Source organism: Staurois parvus, unplaced genomic scaffold (genome assembly GCF_062004578.1).
Source record: "Staurois parvus isolate SC_StPar_1 unplaced genomic scaffold, SC_StPar_1.0 ptg000171l, whole genome shotgun sequence".
Classification (NCBI taxonomy): Eukaryota; Metazoa; Chordata; class Amphibia; order Anura; family Ranidae; genus Staurois; species Staurois parvus.
Window position 1 is genome coordinate 1353528 of NW_028317967.1, and position 27243 is coordinate 1380770.

Sequence of the window (27243 nt, forward strand, 5' to 3'; positions counted from 1 at the left end):
GGGGTCATTTGAGGGGGTTTGGTGCTATCTTGGCATATCAGGGCCTTCGGAACTGTGATAGGTATTGAGGATGTCAAATGAGGAAGTTACGCACCTTCAGGCTTTCAAAGTGGTCATTGGATTTTAGGCTCCTGTATGTGGCTAGGCTCCCAAAAAGTCTCACATATGTGGTATCCCCATACTCGGTAGAAGTAGCAGAATGTATTTTGGGGTGTAATTCCACATATACCCATGGCTTGTGTGAGAAATAAATAATTTAATTTACTACTTTGTGTAAAAAAAAAATAATTTTGTCATTTTCCAAAAACTTGTGGAAAAAAATAAATCTTACATGGACTCAATATACCTCTCAGCAGATAGCTTAGGGTGTCTACTTTCCAAAAAGGGGTCATTTGAGGGTGTTTGTACTATCCTGGTATTTAAGCACCTCAAGAAATGTGATGAGCAGTCAGAAAGTAAAAGCTGTGTAAATTCCATTATCTATACCATAGATTGTAGACGCTATAACTTTCACACAAAGCAATAAATATACGCTTACTGGGATTTTTTAACCAAAAACATGTAGCAGAATACATTTTGGCCTAAATGTATGATGACATTTTAGTTTTTTTGGATATTTTTTACGACCGAAATGAGAAAATATTGTTTTTTAAAAAAAAAAAAATTTTTCTTCAAAAATTTTTTGGTTTATAGCACCAAAAATAAAAAGTGCACAGGTGATCAAATACCACCAAAAGAAAGCTCTATTTATGTAGAAAAAAAAGGACATAAATTTCATTTATGTACCGTATTGCATGACCGCGCAATTGTCCGTTAAACTAGCACAGTGCTGTTTAGCAAAAAAATGGTGTAAATTGCAGTATCTATACCATAGTTTGTAGATGCTATAACTTTCACACAAAGCAATCAATATACACTTATTGGGATTTTTTTACCAAAAACATGTAGCAGAATACATTTTGACGTAAATTTATAACTAACTTTGAGTTTACTATATATTTTTTATAGCTGAAAGTAAAAAATATCGTTTTTCTTCAAAATTTTCAGTCATTTTTTGTTTATAGCATGAAAAATAAAAAGCGCACAGGTGGTCACATACCACCGAAAGAAAGCTCTATTTGTGTGGACGTAAATTTCGTTTGGGTGCAGCATTGCATGACCGCGCAATTATCAGTTGAATTAGTGCAGCGTCGAGTAGCAAAAAGAGGCCTGGTCATTAAGGGGGGTAAATCCTCAGGAGGGCAAGTGGTTAAAGTTGAGTGTTTGTATCTTTCCTGTATGTGCTTGTTGTTTACAGCTAACATTAAATGAAATCATGTTATGGTCACTGTTACCCAGATGTTCTTTTATATGAACAGTAATAAGCTCTGCATGGCTTGAGATTACCAGGTTCAGCAGAGCATCATTCCTAGTTGGGGCCTCTATGAACTGTACCATAAAATTGTCTTGTAATAGGTTTATAATCGTTTGCTCTTCAACTGTTCCTGCAGTGCGATTACTCCAGTCAATTTCTGGGTAGTCAAAATCCCCATTACTATCATTGTTTCAGTCCTTGTAGCCCTTTCGATCTGTGCAAGGAGCTGAGTCTCCACCTCCTCATTAACACCAGGTAGCCTTTAACAAATTCCAGTAACCGGATAGCGTATGTACTCTCCAGCGCCTCAGGATATGCACAGCCAAAAGGGAAGCCAAGGGTACCAGGACAGCGACAACCAAAAGGAAATGTTCCAGGGGTGCAGCCCTCCTCAGATGGGGAAATCAGCCACTGGATAGAGAGAAAACAGGTGGCGCACACACCTAGTGCATTATCCAAAAAGGTCTCTGCATCAACAGCGAGGCTCTTACTTCACTTTCCATTCATCATACATCAGCATCAGAGGTTGGTCATCAGCTCTGAGGAAAGGGATTCGTCCCCGAAACGCGTCAGCCATTTGACCGCACTGACAGTGAGAACACCTTGCCCGCCGTTGTGGCCATTGTCATTTTTCTATGCTCTTTAGATACATGCTTCGTCTGTGAGTATGTTTTTATGATTTAATTCCTACAATAAACCTTGGAAAATTCCAGTAACCACCTTTGTAGTATGCACACCCATGTGCAGTTCCACCCATAATGCTTCGTCCTCATCACATTTTCCATCTACCAGGTCCTCCTTCACACTCGTTTTAAGATCACTTCTCACATACAGACAGACACCACCACTTTCCTTTTTACCCTGTCTCTCTGAAAGATAACATAGCCAGCAATATTAATAGCCCAGTCATGTGAAGAATGAAGCCAAGATTCAGCAATACCAATTAAATCATAGTTCTCTTCATGCATCAAAGCTTCGAACTAACCTATTTTGCTTGGCAGACTTCTGGCATTGGTGAAAAAAATGCTTTAATTAGTTGACACCTTGTTCACGCGTATTTTGCATATTTTTTTTATTTTCATACAAATGGTACCAATTCCACTGGTTGTTTGTAACATGGGAACCCTCTTATCTGCCATAGCCCTCCTTCATTTTTCCCCACTCCACCCACTAATAGGGACTGACCCCTGTCTGATCTGTTTGCCCCATTCTAATGTAATTTTCTCTCGCGCTTCAATTCTTGTTTAAATACTCCTCCAACCTTCCCATAAATCTCTACCCCAGCACAGCAGACCCCCTTCCATTTAGGTGCAAACCATCTTGAGCATATAGGTTGTACTCCAGTGAAAAATCAGCCCAGTGCTCTAGAAACCCAAACCCTTCCTTTTTACACCAGGTCTTTAGCGATGCATATAGTTCTCTAATCTGCCCATCTTTCCTGTGTTGTGCATGGCACAGGCAATATTTCAGAGAATAACACCTTGAAGGTCCTTCCCTTCAGCCTAGTTCTTTAAATTGATTCCTAAGGAGCCTCCACTTTCCATGCATTCTGTCATTGGTTCCAACTTGGACCAAGAAAGCTGGGTCCTGCTTAGCCCCTCCCAGTTATTTATCTACCTGGTCCACCACATGCCGAACCCTGGCACCAGGCAGAAAGCAAACCATTCGGTTGAGGCGATACTGGCAACATATTATTTTGTTAGTCCTTTCGATTATAGAATCCCCTATTACCACCAACTGTCTTGGCCTTCCTGTACTACCCTGACCACCCGTATTAAATGGGCTGCTGTCCCGGGTGTTAGGGATAGCAGTGACACCTAGGGCTGCCACCTCTGAGCTTGCCACCTCCACATCTTCACCCAACTTGGCAAGTCTGTTTGGGTGCTCAAAGCCAGGGCTGGCCTTCCTTTTCTGTGAGCCCTGGCCACTCCCTCTAACTACAGTAACCCATCTGCCTACCTGATAATCCTGACTTACCCCTCCACCCTCCACATCAATCCCATTAACTACCTGCTCAGTAAGCAAAAGACCCTCTGTCGCAGCGGTATCCATCCTGGAGCTGTTGCTCCATTGATGTATGTATATATACATGCGGCATACTGTGCACTGAACAAAGCCTTCCACCTTGCTAACACTCATTTTCCCAGTTACAATATTATTATTACTAACAGGGAATATCAGATGTCACTTACAGGTTAGAAGTCTCCTGTTATAATTTCCTGTTTTAAATTCTGTTTTTTAACTCCATTTTATCAAATTTCCACTTTATCAACCTCTTCCCATTTGGCCGTTTATCGTTTAATGTCCCCCCGCATCCATTGCCTGTTCGCACTCCCTAGGACACAGCGGAACACAGATCGCTGTATGAGGTCCCGATTCATGTGATCACTGATTGGCCAATCGGTGATCACATGAATAGTAGTAAACAAGATGTCACTTCCTGACATCATTGCTTACTACTTGTGAAATCTGTGAATGATCACAGAGGTCACAAAAACATAAATTATAATATAAAAATGTAAAACAAAATTGTAAAAAAATATAATTTTTGGTTATAAACTAATATGGGTTATTTTTTTTTACTAAAAAGATATATGTATACATTTTTGCCAAGATTTATGAAGAAATATTATTTATTTGCAAAATTTTATAGGAAAATCACTTATTTTTTCAAAATGTTTGGACTTTTTCATATATATATATATATATATATATATATATATATATAAATCCCAGTGGTTAATAAATACAACCAAAATAAAGTTTTATCTGTCTCACAAAATTGCTAAAAAATTCATATGGGTACAGTGTTGCATGACCGCACAATTGTCATTCAAAGTGTGAGTTGAAAGCTGAAGGTTGGCCTGGACAGCAAAGGGGTGAAAGTGTCCGGACTTGAAGTGGTTAAAAGTGACAGAAAAGGTGGTTTAAAAAGAAAAAGCTGCTAGAAAAGACCCCAAAGAAGAAAATAAAACAACTATAACCACAATCAATCACCAGTCAAAAGCAAAACTGTTTTTCATTCTCCATTCAAATTTCCCACTTTTCAGCTTCCAGCCAGAAAAATTTGCCGAACTTAAATGTGTGCTGTCTCTTTGCTGGATATGTGGGATGTCTATTTGCTGGATATGAGGGATGTCTCTTTGCTTGATTGGGCTGTCTTCTTGCTGTATGGGGATGTCTCTTTGCTGTATGGAACTGTCTCTTTGCTGTATATGGGGTTGTCTCTTTGCTGGATATGGAGGATGTATCTTTGCTTGCTATGGGGGATATCTCTTTGCTGGATATGGAGGATGCTTTTTTGATAGATATAGGAGATGTCTCTGATGTGAGAAGCAAGGGGAGAATTGTTGAATCATTGAAATTGTCTGGAAGTGCCTCTGAACTTACGTTTGTAAGCGCTGGATATTTGTAATGTTTTGTACATTACACAAAACATACATGTTTTATTTTTACAGTATTGCTTTTTTATTAACAATTTTCATTCAAGTTACTTGTTTAACCCCCACAAATGTTACTTTGTTTCCTGTTCTCTAAAGGGGCAGTGCTAGAGATGTGAAGGGGGGGAGACAAGGGGTGGTTCTAGGGGTGCTTCGATGGCTGAGACAGGCGTGACATAGGGAAGGGGGGTGAGTTATTTATATGTACACATATACTGTGTGTGTATATGTATATATATATAGCGAGAGAGAGATATACACACACACACAGTATACTGTATATCCACATATATACATTCTTGGACAGGCCAGTGACAAGTCCATTTTACACATCAAAAGGACTCTTAACTATGTTAATTTTATGTAATAGGCAGATACCTTAGATTATCTACAAGGAGTTGTAAAATGCAGATTTCTCAGGTTAGGCATTTCAAAGTGTATATTGTTTACATACAGTGCCTTGAAAAAGTATTCATACCCCGGTTTTCTTTATAACCTAACCCTGCTTTAAACTTCTCCACAACTTTATACCTGACCTGTCTGGTGTGTTCCTTGGCCTTCATGATGCGGTTTGTTCATTAACCTCCCTAGTGGTATGATTATGTCAGCATTTCTGTGCTCAAAGCGGTACATTGTTTTCAATAGAAATATGTTGTTTTTTATTGTTGGCCTGTAATTCTTAGGAATAACTTACTGAAATCTGTCCAAACAAGAGTCTAGTAAACATCCTGGGTATGATAAAATTTGAAACATGAAATCATAAATTATAATATAATAAATAATCATAAAAAATAATAATATAATAATACATTTAATTCAATAATGTAATCAAACCAAAAACACTGAAATTTGAAATAGAGCGTCAAGTTTGCACATCACTGAGCTCAGTCGCAAAATCGTTTTCAGTGTCTGATGATGAATTTCCCCACGAATCATTATCACTCAATTCTGCAAGTTCTAATTTACTATCACTATTCTCTAGCTGGTCTAATACCGCTTTTGACCTAAAGGGACGCTTTTTGGACGCCATGGACGTTTCTCAGTTTCCAGGCAGAAAGAATGGTAAAAATGCAGGCAGGGCACAGGACAAAGCACTCGGGACAAAATGTATGTGAAATGGTTTGATACAGTAATGTTATACTATCAGATTTTAGTGTATTGAGTGAATGTCAAATTTTTACATTTTTGAAATTCCCACTGGTTCCGCCCCCCGTACGTACCGACGTGCGGAACGGAACCCGGAAGATGGATGCTGGCATCGGCCGGAGGTCGTGGCCGGGGACGCTGCAGGTGGGACATCACGGGACCGCAGGACAAGGTAAGTGCTGGGTGATCGCTGGAGAAGTGCTGCAGTGTAATCCCGAGTGTAGCTCAGGGTTACCGCTTCTGGTATTAAAAGTTAACCCGAGCTACGCTTGGGATTACCGCTAGGCAGGTTAATGTTCTCTAACAAACCTCTGAGGGATTCACAGAACAGCTGTATTTATAATGAGATTAAATTACACACAGGCGGACTCTATTTACTAATTAGGTGACTTCTGAAGGCAGTTGGTTCCTCTAGATTATTTGGAGGTATCAGTGTAACGGGGGCTGAATACAAATGCATGTCACACTTTTCAGATATTTATTTGTAAAAGATTTTGAAAACCATTTATCATTTTCCTTCAACTTTACAATTATGTGTCACTTTGTGCTGGTCTATCACATAAAATCCCAATAAAATACATATACGTTTTTGGTTGTAACATGACAAAATGTGGAAAGGGGTATGAATACTTTTTCAAGGCACTGTACCTAAGGATGATAAAGAATGTGATTTGACCATACAATAAGCTTTTATGTATGACTTGGGGGGGGTGGGGGGTATTCACTGGAAATAGTGAAAGGGTAACTTGTTTATCTGGTAAACAATATATTGACTTTAATCATCATGTTATGTTATGATCAAGAGTGTTTGGTCAGCCAATCAGAAACCCTTTCTAGCTTTTCTAGCTTCTAGCTTTACTCACTGATATTTCAGATGGAAGCTTGAGCTGTAATATTATTCATTCATTATGGAAGCACGGGTCTAGATCATAACATACATTACTGCATGTATGGAAGCTACCTAGGGGCATATTATAGATTGGACATATGCTGGATTGTGTAATGTCTCTATGCTTGATATGAAGTATTTTAAATGGGACTCTAAGGGATGCTGTTTGTTGTAATATTTACAAATATTCTGCTGTATTTTGTCATCTGTTGCAAGTATCTTGTGTCCTGTGCTGGAACCTAATAAATGCATCTTTCTGGAAAAGAATGGTTGAGCTTGTTGCTGTGGAAAAATTAATTTCTTGGATAGAGGAGTTTTACATTTCATATCGGCAAGCAAACTCTTGCCTCAACAACTATAATTATAACAATAATTATCACTCCTCAACCTTCTATGACAATAGGAACACCTCCAGGTTGCCATATTGCATTGAATTTTACAGAAAATTACAGTGTTGGTGATGTTGTGCTACTAGAGGTGGATCCTTGATGTGAGATAGCCCCCAGGTTGTTGCTTTTTGCCTTTTGGATCTCTTCATTCTAGATCGACCTACTGTAACTTAGAGGTCTGATCATTGTGGTAAGAAATGCTTCTAAAGTTGGTTGGACACTTCACAGGATTTTCTTGGTGGAATTTATCAACACAGAATTTGTTAAACAAGTTGATGAACTTTGGACTTTTTATTTTTAATTTTTTTTTTTAATCCTATTTTTTATTTGTTCATGTAGGATTTGCACATTGCACTTTAAGCATTATCTTGCATGATTATTTATTGCATTATATGAGCACATTAAGCAGACCTATGTATATGAATTGTAGTGATGAATTAGGCAAATATTGTATGCTTTTTTGCATTTAAAGAGACAGTACACTGTTTGCACTTAGGACTTTGTCAGCTTGGAAGTTGCACCTGTTTGATGAATTGATCATATATTTTTTTATTTATTAAGGTATTTTTGATATTTAAGCATTCTATGATTTGAAGAGTCAGCACACTCACTTCCAGACTAAGCTTAAAGCTATGCCTCTGCAAGTACATACAGTACTTCATTTATTATGATTTTACAAACCCTTCAGTATCCCTGGAGTATTTTAAATTATGTTGTCCACATGAAAATCCTGAGACCATTTTCGGATATTAGGTCTACCTAGATCAAAGGCTCTAAGACTAGTCGCGTATGGATAAATGACAAATATAGACAAATCTGTTTCTACTAGAGTGTCCAAACAGGAGGTAGACATGCCCCGTACAGGATACAATGGGAATATCAAATCTCTGGCTTAAAGGATAAGTTCACCTTTCTTAGCATGTTACATGTTACACCCATATTCATGTTATGAATAAACCAGCCTCTGCACCCCAGCTTTTCCCTCCCACTAGCTGTCACCAAAAAAGAGAAACGTGGACGTGTGGGGCTCTGCCCACCTGGCCATGTTACTCATTCACGGTATTCTGTGAATGCAAACACTACGAGTTCAGACAGCCTTTGTGGCTGTCAGCTTGTAGTTCTCAATGAACTACCACGGCGCTGTGGAGCCCCGTGGTAGTTCATTAACTCTTCCTGTCAGTAAGTATCTGCTTGCCCGTATACCTCGTACGGGCACACAGATCAACTGACAAGTCTGCAGGAGACCTGCACAGCACCAGCATTCTGCTGATCACTGGTGCAATGCTTTATGGACTCCAAAAACAAAAAATAATAAATGCACATTTTTTTACCTGCAAAAAAATGTGCATTTATTGTTTTTTGTTACTAGATGAACTTATCCTATAAAGCCTGAAAAGTGCATAAATCGATTCCCTGTATCCATATCAAACAATTGATGTAAATAAAAAAAAACCTGATTTGCCCAAAAGCTTTATGTTGTTCCCCTGCAGGAAATGCTGGATTACTTCTAGTAGAGGTATTTTGTGCAATATGGAGATTTATGAATATACACTGTGTGCACAATTATTAAGATAGTGAGTATTTTGATCTAATCATAATTTTTATGCATATTGTCCAACTCCAAGCTGTATAAACTTGAATGCCTATTGGATTTAAGCACATCCGGTGATATGTGTTTGTGTAATGAGGGAGGTTTTGGCCTAAGGAAATAAACACCTTATATCAAGGTGTGCATAATTATTAGGCAGCTTCTTTTCCTCAGGCAAAATGGGCCAAAAAAGAGATTTAACTGACTCTGAAAAGTAAAAAATTGTAAAATGTCTGAAATTGCTAAGATATTGGGGCGTGATCACAGAACCATCAAACGTTTTGTTGCAAATAGTCAACAGGATCACAAGAAACGTGTTGAGAAAAAAAATACGCAAATTAACCACTTCATGTCTGGACACTTTTACCCCCTTCCTGTCCAGGCCAATTTTCAGCTTTCAGCACTGTCACACGTTGAATGACAATTGCGTGGTCATGCAACACTATACCCATATGAATTTTTTAGCAGTTTTCTGAGACAGATAAAACTTTATTTTGGTGGTATTTATTCACCACTGGAATTTTTAATTTTTTTGCTATATAAAGTCCAAACATTTTGAAAAAAATTTTTGCAAATAAATAATCTTTCTTCATAAATCTTTGCCAAAATTTATTCAGTTATCTTTTTAGTAAAAAAAAATAACCCAGATTAGTTTATAACCAACATTTTTTTAGTTACATTTTTATTTTATTTTTTTTATATTATTCATGGTTTTGTTTTTTAACATACTGTCACCCTAGCAGTACAGTGTCACCATAGTGACACTGTACTACTTCTGGGGGGGTGATGATTTTTTTTTTTTTTTTTTTACACTGATTCCTTTTACATTCATAAAGGCTGTAAAAGCAATAATTTCTCTTTCTCTCTGGCTGCAATCTTGCAGCCATTGAGAAATACTGTGTGAGCTGTGATTGGTCACAGCTTGTTAAATGGTACAAAGCTGTTGTGAATAGCCTTGTACCATGTGACCTCTGTGATTATTCACAGATTTCACATGTAGTAAGCAATGATGTCAGAAGTGACATCTTGCTTACTACTATTCATGTGATCACTGATTGGCCACCCGCTCCTCCACTGCTCTCGTCCAGTCGTTTATATACATGGGAAGTGGTTAATCATTTCAAATGTGGCAGCACCATATTGCATTTTGAGGGGGACCACAAACCATTTACATTCCATGAAATCACCTTCATGTATGCATTGATCCAATATTGTGGAGATTAGTAAAATATAGGTTCCTATGTACTAAGAATGGAGAACTAAAATCTTTTACTATATAAAAGTAGATCAGAATAACTGGCAATTCAGCCCAAAATTTGAAAGAGTTATATAGCATATATGCCATGAAATTATACATTACCACCAACATTAAACACAATGCAGAAAACACACAAAAAAAATCCTTTCTTACTAACTTCCTTTTTTGCTGTGTTGCGAGCCACAAATTTTATCAATTGTTCCAAACCGCTTAGGGGCCTTGAAAAAAATTTAAAGAAAACAAAATTAATTTACAGTTTCTTTTCTTATTTTTTCATACAGGGTATGCTTATCAATATATTGTATTTTGCTATATCTAGTTTCCCACATAGCTTAGCAAAATGAAATAGGACACTAAACAGCATCCTTCGGCAGTTCTCAAATGAGATAAATAAATTACTGATCATATTAAATGTTTCCTAACTACTTACCCTAGGATCACACTTAAGTGTATTCTGCAGCGTTTTGCATTTTGCATGATTTCCTATGGGACATGTTCACATCTCCGCGTTTTCAGCCGGTGCGTTTTTTGGAAAGGGTTAGGGACTATTTTGAATGCAAAAAGTTGCATTTTTGGATTTATAGACTTCAATGGAAATGCTGCAGAAAAGCGTGTATTGTGTTTTGCTGCATTTTTGCTGTGTTTTTTTACATGTGTTTTGCATTTTAAATCTGCCTAGCAACAAGAAAAAAAAAAAAAAAAAACGCAACACAAAACGCAATGCAGAAACGGCTCAAATGCAACTTGCATAGGTGTGAACCTAGCCTTAAGTGGAGTTAGGCTTCAACCCAGGCAATTGTTCTTGTTAAATGTTTGTCCTTATCTTCTTAGAAAATGGAGTTTCTTAGACTTTAGCTACTTTGCATTTATTGATGCCACAGTTCTTGATGCCAAAGGCTTCTGACTGGTTATGATCCAATAATTGACACGCTTCCTCTGGGTTAATGAACTCCTGTTGCTTGCCATCAGCTGTCTGTAATCGAAATATAGCTGGATACGCCAATGTAAAACGAATCTCGAAGAGAATTGCACAAAACTGTTGAAAGGCTTTTCTTTTTCTCGGTACTTCACCGAGCAGTTCGCAAACTTCAATAATTTGTGTCTGTCCAATATTAAATCTTTACCTGGTTTTCCTATTCTATATGCCTGTAAAACCTCTTTACGATCTGTACAATCCAGGTAACGTACTATAACTGGGCGAGGATTTTTGCAGTCTTGGATGTTGGGACCAATTCTATGGGCTAGTTGCTTGTGCAATCATGCTTCACTGTCTTCGCAGTGTACTGTGGCTTGAATTCAGTGTTTGGGGGTCGTCTGACAAACTGTCTCCAGCCACTAGACCCAAAAAGAACAATCTTACTTTCATCAGTCCACAAAATGTTGCGCCATTTCTCTTTAGGCCAGTCAATGTGCTCTTTGGCAAATTGTAACCTCTTCAGCAGATGTCTTTTTTTCAACAGTGGGACTTTGCGGGGGCTTCTTGCAGATAGCTTGGCTTCACATAGGCGTCTTCTAATTGTAACAGTACTCACAGGTAACTTTAGACCTTCTTTGATCTTCCTGGAGCTGATTGTTGGCTGAGTCCTTGCCATTTTGGCTATTCTTCTATCCATTCGAATGGTGGTTTTTCGCTTTCTTCCACGTCTTTCAGGTTTTGGTTGCCATTTTAAAGCATTTGCGATAATTTTAGCTGAGCAGCCTATCATTTTCTGCACTTCTTTATATGTTTTCCCCTCTCCAATCAACTTTTTAATCAAGGTACGCTGTTCTTCTGAACAATGTCTGGAACGACCCATTTTCCTCAGAATTTCAGAGAGAAATGCACTGTAACCAGCATGTACAACATTTGCTGCCTTCCTTCCTTAAATAAGGGCAATAATTGCCACCTGTTTTACAAAGAATGAATGACCTCACTAATAGAACTCCACACTGCTATTATTTTGAACATGCCCCTTTCAATTAGTGATTCAATTACACAGAATCAGCAGCATGCATGTCACGACTGTTGGGTCTGTTGGATTTCTATTTCTCTACTACACCTGCTAGTAAATTATTTGCCATGTAGAAATATCATTTCTACCAAAAACAGTGATTGATCAGGTTAGTGATGTCTGACTGCTATTATTTTGAACACAACTGTATATATACTTTTATGGTAATGTTTATGTATATGTGAAAATAATGAATTAATCTCCAATTTCACTGCAGCCAAATCTCGAATACCTTGATGCCAGCCATAACAATGTGAAAGCTCTGGAAGGTGTTAAAGGATTGGCAAAACTGAAGCATTTAGATGTGAGCTGGAACCATTTAACAAGAATCAGGGAAGATATGAACATTTTACGAACGCAAACTCCACATCTTCTGTCACTGAATATATCCTACAATCCCTGGCAAAAGGTTAGTCTGACTAAAGAAATTGTTCTAAACCTTTTTCCTGTTCCCAACCATCTCAAAGCACCAGTCAGTTCTCTCAACTTTATCCCAATGAAAGAACTCCCAATGAATCCCATTTAGTTTTTCCCCACCCCATGGTAATTCCACGCCATGTGCTCAACAAGCATATACTTGCTGGTACCTCTCAATTCCCAAGAAATAAAAGGGGAACAGTATGCTTGTAACCTCCCTGAAATAAAATATACCACAGCTACTGGCTAAAGTACAATAAATTAATACCTGAATGTATTGTGTAGCGCTACCTCCGTAGGAGCCACTGGATGATGCTTGTCCTTTGGTGCTGCCTTGACCCTGTAAACCCCTCAACCCTTATGACACACTAGGTTCAGACATATTCTGCACAGACAACAGCACTCGTATAGCTACAGTGGATATAAAAAGTCTACACTCCCCTGTTAAAATGTTAGGTTTCTGTGATGTAAACAAATGAGACAAAGATAAAACCTTTAATGTGACCTATAAACTGTAAACATCAATTGAAAAACAAAGTTAAATCTTTTAAGGGGGAAAGTAAACATAAAAAACTAAAATAATGCGGTTGCATAAGTGTGCACACCCTCCTATAACTGGGGGTGTAGCTGTGTTCAGAATTAAGCAATCACATTCAAAATCCTATTAAATAGGAGTCAGTACACACCTGCCATCATTTAAAGTGCCTCTGATTAACCCCAAATAAAATTCAGCTGTTCTAGTAGACCTTCCTGACATTTTCTTAGTCGCTTTCTACAGCAAAAGCCATGGTCCGCAGAGAGCTTCCAAAGCATCAGAGGGATCTCATTGTTAAAAGGTATCAGTCTTGAGAAGGGTACAAAAGAATTTCCAAGGCATTAGATATACATGGAACACAGTGAAGACAATCATCATCAAGTGAAGAAAATATGGCGTAACAGTGACATTACCAAGAACTGAACATCCCTCCAAAATGGATGAAAAGATGAGTAGAAAACTGACCTGGGAGGCTGCCAAAAGGCCTACAGCAACATTAAAGGAGCTGCAGGAATATCTGGCAAGTACTGGCTGTGTGGTACATGTGACAACAATCTCCTATATTCTTCATATGTCTGGACTATGGGTAGAGTGGCAAGATGGAAGCCTTTTCTTACAAAAGAAAACATCCAAGCCCGGCTAAATTTTTCAAACACACATCTGAAGTCTCCCAAAAGCATGTGGGAAAATGTGTTATGGTCTGATGAAACCAAGGTTGAACTTTTTGGCCATAATTTCAAAAGATATGTTTGGCGCAAAAACAACACTTCACATCACCAAAAGAACACCATACCCACAGTGACGCATGGTGGTGGCAGCATCATGCTTTGGGGCTGTTTTTCTTCAGCTGGAACTGGGGCTTTATTCAAGGTAGAGGGAATTATGAACACTTCCAAATACCAGTCAATATTGGCACAAAACCTTAAGGCTTCTGATAGAAAGCTAAACATGAAGAGGAACTTTATCTTTCAGCATGACAACGACCCAAAGCATACATCCAAATCAACAAAGGAATGGCTTCACCAGAAGAAGAATAACGTTTGGGAATGGCCCAGCCAGAGCCCAGACCTGAATTCGATTAAAAATCTATGGGATGATCTTAAGAGGGCTGTGCACAGGAGATGCCCTCGCAATCTGATAGATTTGGGGTGTTTTTGCAAGGAAGAGTGGGCAAATATTGCCAAGTCAAGATGTGCCATGCTGATAGACTCATACCCAAAAAGACTGAGTACTGTAATAAAATCAAAAGGTGCTTCAACAAAGTGTTAGTTTAAGGGTGTGCACACTTATGCAACCATGTTATTTGAAATTTAAATTTTTACTTCCCTCCACCTAAAAGATTTCAGTTAGTTGTTCAACTGAGTTGTACAGTTTATAGGTTACATTAACCACTTTAAGTCCGGACACTTTTACCCCCTTCCTGTCCAGGCCAATTTTCATCTTTTAGTGCTATCACACTTTGAATGACAATTGCACGGTCATGCAGCAGTGTACCCATATGCATTTTTTTGAGACAGATAAAGCTTTTTTTTGGTGACATTTATTCACCACTGGGATTTTTAGTTTTTTTGCTATGTAAATGAAAATGTCCACACATTTTGAAAAAAAGTGTTTTTCTTATAAAATTTAGCAAATAAATATTTCAACATAAATCTTGGCCAAAATGTATTCCGTTATCTTTTTAGTAAAAAAAAAAAAGTAACCCAAATTAGTTTATAGTCAAAAGTTATAATTTTTAAACTTTTTTTTATTTTTTTATATTATTTATTTATTTTTTTACATACTATCACCATGGTGACACTACTACTTGTGGGGGGTGATGAAGATCTTTTTTTTTTTTTTACACTGATTGCTTTTACATCCATAAAGGCTCTAAAGCAATAATTTCTCCTTTTCTCTGGCTGCATTCTTGCAGCCATTGAGAACTACTGTGTGAGCTTTGGTTGGTCACAGCTTGTCACGTGGTACAAGGCTGTTGTGAATAGCCTTGTACCATGTGACCTCTGTGATCATTCACAGTTTTCACACGTAGTAAGCAATGATGTCAGAAGTGACATCTTGCTTACTACTCTGCATGTGATCACGATCGGTGTTCCACTTAGGACACAGTGGGCACTGGATCGCGGTGCTGCACGCTCCCAGGGAGCATGGGGCAGGGAGGCCATTTATAAATGGCCACCCGACCCTGCACTGCCACGTCCAGCCGTTTATATACAACGGCCGGACAGGAGGTGGTTAAAAGTGGAAAATGTTCTGAAATGATTTATCTTTGTCTCATTTTCTTACATCACAGAAACCTGACATTTTAACAGGGGTGTGGAGACTTTTATATCCACTGTAAGTGGAAGAGTACAACTCAGATTTAACACAGAAAATACTGTAATGAAAGAAGTTGAATAACTGGTTTTACGATAGCAGTGAAACAAATCAACCTCTAAGGATACTAAGGACACCAAACAATTAAGTAGCACTCAATTAATACTAGAAATGCAATTATAAGAATACGAATCTGAATGTATAGCAAGCTATTGATATGCAAAACAATGACAGTGTAAATTAACATAATACACTTGAAGAGTATGGTCAAGTACAACACTGGTTTTAGGGGGAGAGAGTCTGAAACTCAGTTTCCTTTGGACCACTAAAACACTGAGCAAGTCCCCTACTATTGTACCAGTGCAAGGAAGGAGTTCCCCTTTAGGCAAATTCACAAGCCGACAATAATATAAGGACAGTTCAGATTTAGGTGCAAGGTTGTGTCTTCGCTAGCACATAGGGGCCTGTGAATAAGATGTAAATCTTTAGGGATCCATAGTGCCAGAAAAGTGTGTGACTGGAGTAATAGGGGTAGCGATTCCTTTAAAGCTTCCTGATTATGTTGTCTGCTTTCAGTGTTTCTAAACAGGAAAATGTGACAGGATGAAGAGTTTTGAACATCTGCCCGCTCACCAATCTGGTTTGAAGACAACCTTCGCAGGAACAGGATAGGTGGTACAGGCCCCAAGATTTAGCTGAGTGGAAGAATGGATGCTTAGCTGACCGGCCTGGTAGTGAAGTGAGCAGTCAGTGTCAGGGCCTGCAGGGCTGATCTCAGGTGGCAGAACAGGAGCTTAGCCTCACCAATGGTGCCCTGTGATGCAGATCCACCGCCAGAAGCGTGGCCGTAGCTGGCAAGGCTGCGGGAGTGCACTGTCACTGTGTGCAGGACAGTGGTCCAACCATTCTGTAGAGAGTCCCATGCGGAGGGAGAGAGCCCGCCAGTAGAATTTTAATATATAGGTTCTCCCACAGTCCTTTTCACTGGGCAGCTTTCTGGGGTGTGTCCCAAGATCTTCCGGTCTGGTCCAGGAAGAGGAACCCCTCTGCTCTATAGTCAGGAAGTGATGCAGCAGTCTGAGTGCAGGCACTAGAGGAGAACTAGTTAGTCTGTGGTCCTGTTGGGTTATGTCCTCCAGATTCAGCTTGCAGTATCCGGAGCCTGGCTACATTTGTATAATGTTAATCATATATATAATATATACAATATAACATGTACAGGATGCCAAGGTTGGGTCCAGGACAGGTGCTATCTGGAACCAATATCTGGGTTATGGTCCCTTTAAGGAAAATGTGTGTGTATTTAGGGTTCTCACCTGTGATGGGTGAGGTATTCCGGGGTAGTCATGTAAAGAAGAGGACTGACTCGCAGTCCTCTCGTTGTTAGTAGAGGTGTATTTGGGACCTGGAATTTTGGAGGTTCAGAGTGATACACGGGTGGGAAAAGAACCTTCACTCCTGACTATGTGGACTCCGGGCCCTACTTGGTTAAGCAGCCTCCAGGAAGCAGCACACAAGGCAGGAAGTTCCCAGTGCTAAGATGTGGGAAGTAGGCGTTTTGAGAGAGACCTGTTGCAGTGCTGCACATGTGGTGGAAGCTGCCAAATTACCAGTGTTGGACTGTGCTAACCTTGGGGTAAATCCCATCTGTGAACTTTGTGTCTTTGTTTCTTTCTTCATGTTTGTGCTGAAGATAAGTGGACTTTTCTTTTGTGTTTTCTGGAGTTAAGTGAATTCCGTGTTGCTGCTGAAGGTACTGCTTTGTTTGAATTTAAAGAAAAATAAGCACCTTTATGTTTAAGACAAATGGCTTTGCACATGAAATACACCCCTGAATATTACAAACACTATCTAAAGCAGTGGTGGTGAAGTAAATGCAGTGGGCCTCAAGTTTGCCCCCCAACATGTCCAAAGAGCTGCACAAGTACATTCTTACTTAAGCATAGATAGTACTTTACTGCATGAAAAAATTAGATCTGTACATTTTTTCAAATCGTAATGCCCAGATGGTTTACACCTGTGTGATGTGGTGCATAAAAAGACATAGACAAAGACATGTGTTGTAGAGCATTGTGTTTGCACGTTGTGGTGCCATTCAAAATGAATATCACTAGTACTGTGTGTTACAGAAAATGCACGGCAAATCGCACATTTTAATGCATGTTACTCAACTCACTAGTCTGAAAAAGCCCTAATACAGAAAATAGTTTAGGCCAGCTTTACAGATCTGTATTGTGAACAATTAATAATGTGGTTTATTGCACCCCAATGCACCTGTGTTGCAGCACACTACAATGCACAGATGGGGAAAAAAGTTTCTCCCTCAGCTGTCTTCTAGCTAGTTACTAAGTATCATGGTCACTTCCGCAGGCGTCTGAAGTCTCATCAGTGGGCAAAAAGAGGAAATGACAGGCGGGGCATAGAAATCCACACAATAGCAGCAAACTACCACCAATTATTTGTGATGAAGCGATCAGAACAGCGAGGCAAATTTCAGGGAGAGTTGGACTCACAGAGGGAGCTGCCTCCTCGACTGGCTGCACACAAGAAGTGAGCAGCATCTGTCAAGTGGCAGCTTGTAAGGTTGGCCACTAGGGGGCACTGTGCATAGTAGAAGATCAGCAGAAAATCTTCAGCTGCTGCAGTTTGTTTTTCTAAAGCTGCCCATACATTATACAATTTTCTTGAACATCCTGCTGTTTGAAATGAGTTACATCAGTGACCTGGTTGGCTATGTTGTAAGGGCTGCTGTGGGGCCCTCTTATGAAAGCTGACTACTGTGGGATTGTGCCTTTAACTGTCCTGTGGACAGCATTTGCTTTATTACCAACCCACCTTCCCTTTCTTTAACAAATTGAACGCTTTTATCAGTTTTTTAATCAATCAGGAGTTAAGGTGACCACAAATATAGCAACCGTTGCAGATCTCCCTCTAAAAATGCTAGCTTCCTGAATTTCTCTGGCTTTAAATCTTTGAACTGAAACAAAGATGGAGTCAGTAAACTCAGCTTACCATCAAATCCATCCAATCTGTATATTTGTTCTATGTCAGCAACTCAGAATGTATTTAAAGATAGGGGATCAGCATGACAAACAGGTGGCTAGAATTTTTTGAAGGTAGTCAGCAAGTGCAACCTTTTATTTTGTCTCTTGCCAGGTTTTCTTTAACAGAGCAGGTCTGAAGGTGCAGTAACTTGTTTGCACTTTTTAGCACAATGTTTTTCTTAGCTGGAGCTGCAGCAACATGACACTTTGTTGCAGCAGCCTCTGCGCGGGAGTGAGAAGAGCTGAGTACACAGGACTCCCTATCAGTTTTCACTGGGGAACAGAAGAAGGAGTTTTCTCTTGTCCACAGTAGAAACCACCTTTAAAATTATTTCAAATAATTTATTTTTATGTTAGAAACTATTAGAAAATGTTAATATTTTAAAAACTGCTCACAAACTTCACTTCATAATACCGATATGGTTGAAGAACAGTAAATCACGTTAACCCCATTTACAGCATAAACATTAAAAATGTATCCCATGGCTTATCGCAGTGATTACACTTCCTACGATGTTAACTGAACAATACTCCATTACATTAGATGCCGCAATGATTTTAGCCCATAAAACCAAATCACACATGATTATAATTGGCGATATTTTATGTCCTAGCCGGGATTGAAAAGCTGTCAGTTGATGGGTTTGCTAATATTCAATGCTGTTTGTGTGTCTTTGTTAGTCTGTGTCACAATACAGAGTTTATCAGCCTCTGAACAAAACCTCAATTACTTACCTTCATCTTTTCCCATACCAGTTACAGAAATCTAGTATATTTTGGAGACTGATGGTTTGCTCACCACTAGATTTTCAGTCCTTGTACTGTCTTTATTACATGCTTTTCTAACATCCTTATTGTGCAGAACCCAAGATTGGACATAAAAAAAAAAGAAATTCTGCCTTTTTTTTTTTCTTCTTTAATAAGGATGTCATCATTTAGCTGAGGCTAACAATTGCAGCATTTCCTTTCAGCAGTTTTCAATGAGCCATCTTGAATACATGACCTAGTTTCCTGACGCCCCTGAGAGCCAGTACAATACATGTCGTTACTCCTGTGCTTATGTGTAATAAACATTTTCATTACTCTCACTGAACTGCCAGGCCATCCATAATACAGGAATATAAAAAAATGCCTTATTGACAGAACCCAATAGCTGACATGACTGTTCTTTCCTAGCCAGCTTCAGTGCGTATGGTAGCGATTGGAAGATTAAAGTCGCTGACTCATTTGGATGGAGTCTTGATTACGGAAGAGGAAGTTTCACAATCTTCAAAGTTTTTTCCTGAAGGCCGGATTACACAGGTTACATTTTAGTCCTTTTTTGAAGAGAAAACTCTGATGTTGGTATATTTTGTCCAAACACTTTGTGGTCTTTTTAAATAAAGCAGTATATTTTGAATTTTAACCAATGTGTCTGAAGTTACACACAGGCATGGGAGAACTTTTGAGTACAATGTACATGGCAGTAGATCTTACTTGGTAAGGATGCAGAGGACATTGGAACCATGCTGCTAAATACTTATGTTGGATCAGCTTGGCTTGATGTAAATATGCATATCTCATATCTAAATATGAGGGCAGTTGGGGATGTTGTAAATCACTGTACCAGTCCGAACTACATATAGTGATAACTGTGATGTTCTGGGTGGTGTGTGAATAGCTTCCCCTCTGCACACTGAGCACAGGAGGTTGCTTGCTTAGGATCTCTGAAAATCATAGAACACCTGGACACGGTGAGATCCTGATGTCATTGCCCCTTCTCTCCATCTCATAAAATCAGGGACATATGGTAATCCTGCCATGAAGGTCCATGTTCATGCACTTCTGTTATAGGGTGACAAGGATATGTCTGTCCTCCAATTGTTTTATTGTGTTGTCACCTTTTCACATGGGCTTCTGATGGAGGCTACAAGTGGCCATGTCAGCATGTCAAACAGGCACAGTTCACTGTTGTCACCTTCAGAAAACTATCCTTGAGAAATCTCATGAAGCCTCTCTGAATTGCATGTAGATGGCAAGTGACTGCAGATGATCAGCAGAACAGAAGTGCAACAAAGGGTGTAAAAAAGGTAAAAATACAGGGGTTAGACAAAAAATGGAAACACTACATGATTTGCAGGTGTGAAAGTGACGACATGTTTCACATTGAAAGCAGAAGTGATGTAACATTATTTTGCTTCTGCTGTGTGATGAGACACCTATATAACAGGTGGAAAGCCTCACTTTCATCATTCATTCCGTGTGCTGCTAGTAATACAGAGTCATGTCAGAGTTTAGTGAGTCTCAAAGAGGGCAAAAAACATCTGCTGCAAAAGTGACTTCAGAGCTCAATCTCAGTCCTGGAAGTCATGCCTGCCATTTGCAGCCTCGGCTGTCAATCACTAGGTCCCGGCTGGAGATTCCCCGCTGGCACCCGGCGATCTCTGAGTATTAGCGATGTTGGAGAGACCTGTGTGTAAACAATACAGATCTCTCTCCTGTTAGCTCCTTTACAGTGTAAACCACACACAGCCCACATAGTAAAACAGCTCACAGTTAACCCTTTGATCGCCCCACATGTTAACCCCTTCCTGCCTAGTGCCATTAGGGATGAGTCACTGGTTGTTAGGATGTCAGTGAGTGCTGGCTCCTAACAACCAGCAACAAACACTCCGAAAACATGTGACAATACGCGCAAAATTGCTCACAAGCGCGCAAATCGCATGTGTCCATGCATTTTTATGGAGAAAAAAATTCTTCAAAAACGCACCAATCTGCCCAAATTAAGCTACAAAGGTAGCTCTAAAACCTTTCTGAGCTTTAGGCAAGTAGAGATGTAAACCATATCTATTGAAAATAATAGATTTTTTTTCTCCCTGAGCGTTTTGGAGCTTCAAGTGTAAAATAAAAAGAATAAAACAACTCAAACGCACCTACTTATTCAGTGTCATTGAAATTGTTACAAAGATTAAATATAAATAAAAAGTTTCACAAATGTGTCTTGAAACCTGTTCCACCAGTAAATGTGTAGCTCCTCTGTGTATAATTGTCTTTAAACACTTTCATGTACAAATCCATGCTGCCCCACATCTGTGTTCTTAGACAAACTCACCAAATGACCTTGCTCTTCCAATTACTTCATATCTCAGGCAATGTTACACATAAAACTGCACATCAATATATACGGTCAAAAACACTCAATTTTATTATAACCAAAAGATTTCACTCATATTCAATATTACTACAGGCAACATCGCTTATTTATCCGTATATGTGTGTAAGAATCTCTTGCCACTGGTAACACATCGCCATCTCTCACCTGCCCCGCTCTGCCTAAGATGTATTGGTCTCTAGTACAATAACCAGCCGGCAAATGCATGACAGGGGGCCTGAGGACCAGTAAGCTGAAATATATAAAATTTTTGCTCTTTGTTCCTGGTTTATAACACAGATAATAGATATACATGTTAAATGTAAGAATCACACTAAGTATCTTATGTCTAGTTTGTTGTATAACAAGCAATGTAGATCATATTGATATTTCCTGTATCTGCAGGCGTCCCTGCAACTGAGTGCCAGAACAGACCATGTGAAACCCCGATGCCTTAGTCTGTTACCTTCTGCTCAGATACTCTCTCAAATAAGCAAGAACTGCCTGGATCCATATGCTGAATGTAACAACAGCTGGTATCTTAGGGTAAGAAAAATATTAATATAGACATATGGCAGATTATGTAATATAAATAAATAATAAATCTGATAAGCAAAGGAAGTATTTAAGTAAAACATATTTTGATTTTTTTCCGCTATAAATATAACATTTTACATATCTGTTTAAGTAAAAGCATAGGCAAACAACTAAATACACAGTTGAGAGACATACAGTGCTCAGCATAAATGAATACACCCATTTTGAAAAGTAAGATTTTAATCAATATCTCAATGAACACAAGAACAATTTCCAAAATTTTGACAAAACTGAGTTTTATAGAACATTTGTTTAGCTCATTACATGAAAGTAAGGTTCATAATATAACTTAGATTACAAAATCTTCAGTTTTACTCAAATTAGTTGATGCAAAAATGAGTACATCCCACAACAAAAACTACTACATCTAATATTTTGTATGACCTCCATGATTTGTAAGGACAGCACCAAGTCTTCTAGGCATGGAATGAACAAGTTGGCAACATATTGCAACATTTATCTTTTTCCATTATTCAAGAACAACCTCTTTTACAGCCTGGATGCTGGATGGAGAATGATGCTCAACTCGTCTCTTCAGAATTCTGTATAGGTTTTTGATTGGGTTCAGATCAGTAGACATACTTGGCCACTGAATCATTTTCACCCTGTTCTTCTTCAGAAATGCAACAGTGGCCTTAGATGTGTGTTTTGGATCATTGTCATTAGAGATGAGCGAATTATTCAAAAATTCGGTTCGGCTGATTTGCCGAATTCGCGGAATAAATTTGCTTCGAGCCGAATATATTCGCTGCGAATTTAACTTATAAAAAGGGTGTTTCTAGGCTTCAGAGAGCCTTTATATTAGTGCAGAACACTGTACCTTTAATTTAAATGCCCTTGGAGTCTGCTGGGGAAGAGAAATAATACTGTCAGTCAGTATGACATGCAGATGAGTGCCGTCGATCTTAGAATCACCGCACACTTCACTCATTTGGGCAGTCACGGGGCCAAAACCAGAGTGTGGAGCCACAGTGTGGCGGTGGAGGCAGCAGCAATGGGAGGCCATACAGCACCCTATGACAAAATGGAACCCACCAGTAGTGTGAGGAGACCTGAAAGTGGCACATGGCAGAGTGTGGCGATGGAGACAGCAGCAATGGGAGGCCGTACAGGGACCCATGACACACTCTGGACCTGGCAGCAGCATGAGGAGGCGGTACAGGGGCCCATGACAGATTACGGGCCTGGCAGCAGCATGAGGAGTCGGTACGGGGGCCCATGGCAGATTACGGGCCTGGCAGCAGCATGAGGAGGCGGTACAGGGGCCCATGGCAGAGTGGCGGAGCGTAAGCAGCTAAAATTGAAGGCCATACAGAGGCCTATGTTAAAAAGTCCCCCCAGCAGCAGCGTGGGGAGACGACTATCAAGAGTCCAATGGCAGAGTGGCGGAGCAGAAGCAGCTTCAATTGAAGGCCATACACAGGCCTAGGTTTAAAAGTCCCTCACAGTTAACGAACTCTACTCCTCCGTGCAATCTACTTACGAGACCCTGGGCAGGTCTGGGTCCAATTTGTGGTAGAGACTGGTTTTGTTCAGCCATGCTTGAGCGAGTAATAACAGGTCTGTGCTGCCCTTTGGTGTCTGGCTTAATGCGCACAACACTGAACGTCCCAGCGTTTGTCAACGATTTGCCGTTAAGTGATGCAAACCCGCTGAACCACGTTCATGAGGAGCCGGTACAGGGGGCCATGAATCAGTCCTGGCAGCAGCGTGAGCAGACGAAAGAGGCACATGGCGCAGGGTGGCGGTGTAGGCAGCATTATTCTGAAGCCATACACAGGCCTAGGTTAAAAAGCGGAAGCCGTCAGCAGCGTGAGCAGACGACAGAGACACATGGCGCAGGGTGGCGGTGGATGCAGCAGTATTCGGAAGCCAAACACAGGCCTCGGTTAAAAAGCGGAAGCCGTCAGCAGCGTGAGCAGACGACAGAGGCACATGGCGCAGGGTGGCGGTGGAGGCAGCAGCAATGGAAGGCCATACAGCACCCTATCACAAAATGGAACCCACCAACAGTGTAAGGAGACCTGAAAGTGGCACATGGCAGAGTCTGGCGATGAAGTCAGCAGCAATGGGAGGCCGTACAGGGACCCATGACACACTCTGGACCTGGCAGCAGCAAGAGGAGGCAGTACAGGGGCCCATGGCAGAGTGGCGAAGCGTAAGCAGCTTAAATTGAAGGCCATACAGAGGCCTATGTTAAAAAGTCCCCCCAGCAGCAGTGTGGGGAGACGACTATCAAGAGTCCAATGGCAGAGTGGCGGAGCAGAAGCAGCTTCAATTGAAGGCCATACACAGGCCTAGGTTAAAAAGTCCCCCCAGCAGCAGCGTGGGGAGACGACTATCAAGAGTCCAATGGCAGAGTGGCGGAGCGGAAGCAGCTTCAATTGAAGGCCATACACAGGCCTAGGTTAAAAAGTCCCCCCAGCAGCAGTGTGGGGAGACGACTATCAAGAGTCCAATGGCTGAGTGGCGATCCGGGAAGTCAGCGTTGTGATTGCAGATGCAATGCAGAGATTCTATGAGGTGATGCCGTGGGTGCGAAGAAGATCATATACCGTCGTACTTCCATCCATAAGACGGAACAACCTGCGAACCGGGAGCTTTATTGCCCTGACCCGCTGAGCAGCTTCTGGGATACCCAGGAGGCCCATGGCAGAGTGGCGGAGCGTAAGCAGCTTCAATTAAAGGCCATACAGAGGCCTATGTTAAAAAGTCCCCCCAGCAGCAGCGTGGGGAGACGACTATGAAGAGTCCAATGGCAGAGTGGCGGAGCGGAAGCAGCTTCAATTGAAGGCCATACACAGGCCTAGGTTAAAAAGTCCCCCCAGCAGCAGTGTGGGGAGACGACTATCAAGAGTCCAATGGCTGAGTGGCGATCCGGGAAGTCAGCGTTGTGATTGCAGATGCAATGCAGAGATTCTATGAGGTGATGCCGTGGGTGCGAAGAAGATCATATACCGTCGTACTTCCATCCATAAGACGGAACAACCTGCGAACCGGGAGCTTTATTGCCCTGACCCGCTGAGCAGCTTCTGGAATACCCAAGAGGCCCATGGCAGAGTGGCGGAGCGTAAGCAGCTTCAATTAAAGGCCATACAGAGGCCTATGTTAAAAAGTCCCCCCAGCAGCAGCGTGGGGAGACGACTATCAAGAGTCCAATGGCAGAGTGGCGGAGCGGAAGCAGCTTCAATTGAAGGCCATACACAGGCCTAGGTTAAAAAGTCCCCCCAGCAGCAGTGTGTGGAGACGACTATCAAGAGTCCAATGGCTGAGTGGCGATCCGGGAAGTCAGCGTTGTGATTGCAGATGCAATGCAGAAATTTTATGAGGTAATGCCGTGGGTGCGATGAAGATCATATACCGTCGTACTTCCATCCATAAGACGGAACAACCTGCGAACCGGGAGCTTTATTGCCCTGACCCGCTGAGCAGCTTCTGGGATACCCAAGAGTTTAGCTTCTGTGGGGAATATGGTTGAAAACTGAAACTTAAAGGCATGTTGACGGAAGGGCACCAGTGTCAGTGCTCCGGAGGGAATATAGCTTCAAAGCTGACACTTAAAGGTATATCGACGGTCAGAGACCACAGGAAGTGGAGCTTGCGTCTTAAATCGACTGAATGTGGCAGACGTGAAACGTCTACGGGCCGTATATGAAACGGGTTGTTCCTCTTTCTGGAATAAGTGTTGGAAATGGCCACTCTTTTTGGTGTGGCGTTTTGTCTATTTAATTCCGATAACGGACTCTACTCCTCCATGCAATCTAGTTACGAGACCCTGGGCAGGTCTGGGTCCAATTTGTGGTAGAGACTGGTTTTGTTCAGCCATGCTTGAGCGAGTAATAACAGGTCTGTGCTGCCCTTTGGTGTCTGGCTTAATGCGCACAACACTGAACGTCCCAGCATTTGTCAACGATTTGTCAACGATGCAAACCCGCTGAACCACGTTCATGAGGAGCCGGTACAGGGGGCCATGAATCAGTATGGACCTGGCAGCAGTGTGAGGAGACCCGAAAGTGGCACATGGCGCAAGGTGGCGGTGGAGGCAGCAGTATTCGGAAGACATACACAGGACTAGTTTAAAAAGCGGAAGCCGTCAGCAGCGTGAGCAGACGACAGAGGCACATGGCGCAGGGTGGCGGTGGAGGCAGCAGTATTCGAAAGCCATACACAGGCCTAGGTTAAAAAGCGGAAACCGTCAGCAGCGTGAGCAGACGACAGAGGCACATGGCGCAGGGTGGCGGTGGAGGCAGCAGTATTCGGAAGCCATACACAGGCCTAGGTTTAAAACTGGAACCCAGCAGCGTGAGCAGACGACAAAGACGCACATGGCAGAGGATGGATCTGGCAGCAGAATGAGAAGGCGGTACAGGGGCCCGTGGCACAGTGTGGTGATGGGGGCTACAGCAACTGGATGCCAGAAAGTGGCCGATAGGGCTATATACTGCATGGAATTATAAAGTTGTAAAGACAGTGGCCTATAAGGCTATACACACTATAACAATCATGACTTGATTGACCATTGGCCTATAAGGCTATACACAGCATGAATATCATGACTTATTCTGAGAGTGGTTTCGAAGGCTATATACAAAAAGTAATTCATGAGCTGTCCGGACAGCGGACAAAAAGTACATATATACAAATCAATTCATCAGCTGTCCAGCCAGCGGCCTCAAAGGCGACACATATAGAAAGCAATTCATGAGCTGTTCAGACAGCGGCCTCTAAGGCGACAGATATACAAAGCAATTCCCGAGGTGTTCAGGGAGCGGCCTGAACGGCTAGGTTATTACTAAATATATTTTTGTGGCCAAACATCGGCCTATAAATAGATGTCTACACAGTGACAAAAAATTATGTCGCCAGACAGCGGCCCCTAAGGCGACAGATATACAAAGCAATTCCCGCGAGCGCACAGGGCCCACAGTGTCTGAGGATGGACGTTGGTGCAGAAAGGCAGAGACCAACTGACTACATAGGTGGTTTTTATAGTACTTTATTTTGGCCTCCCTCTCAGCAGGTGTGAAAAAGGCCACCCTTTTTGAACGGTAGCGAGGGTCCAACAAGGTGGACAGCCAAAAGTCATCCCTCTGTCTGATGGTTATTATTCGGCTGTCGCTACGCAAGCAACCGAGCATGCTATGGGCCA

At 41.1% G+C, this 27243-nt stretch overlaps 1 protein-coding gene across 3 annotated transcripts in view; it reads left to right on the plus strand.

Moving 5' to 3' along the window:
- The window catches only part of LRRC9 (leucine rich repeat containing 9), a 235793-nt gene that overhangs the window by 124895 nt on the left and 83655 nt on the right, over window positions 1–27243 (plus strand). For all 3 annotated transcript variants that reach the window (XM_089676540.1, XM_089676541.1, XM_089676542.1), the window contains exons 19-21: window positions 12273–12464; window positions 19544–19669; window positions 21903–22043. In XM_089676540.1, the coding sequence (XP_089532666.1) occupies window positions 12273–12464; window positions 19544–19669; window positions 21903–22043 (459 nt within the window). The remainder of the gene's footprint in view (window positions 1–12272; window positions 12465–19543; window positions 19670–21902; window positions 22044–27243) is intronic.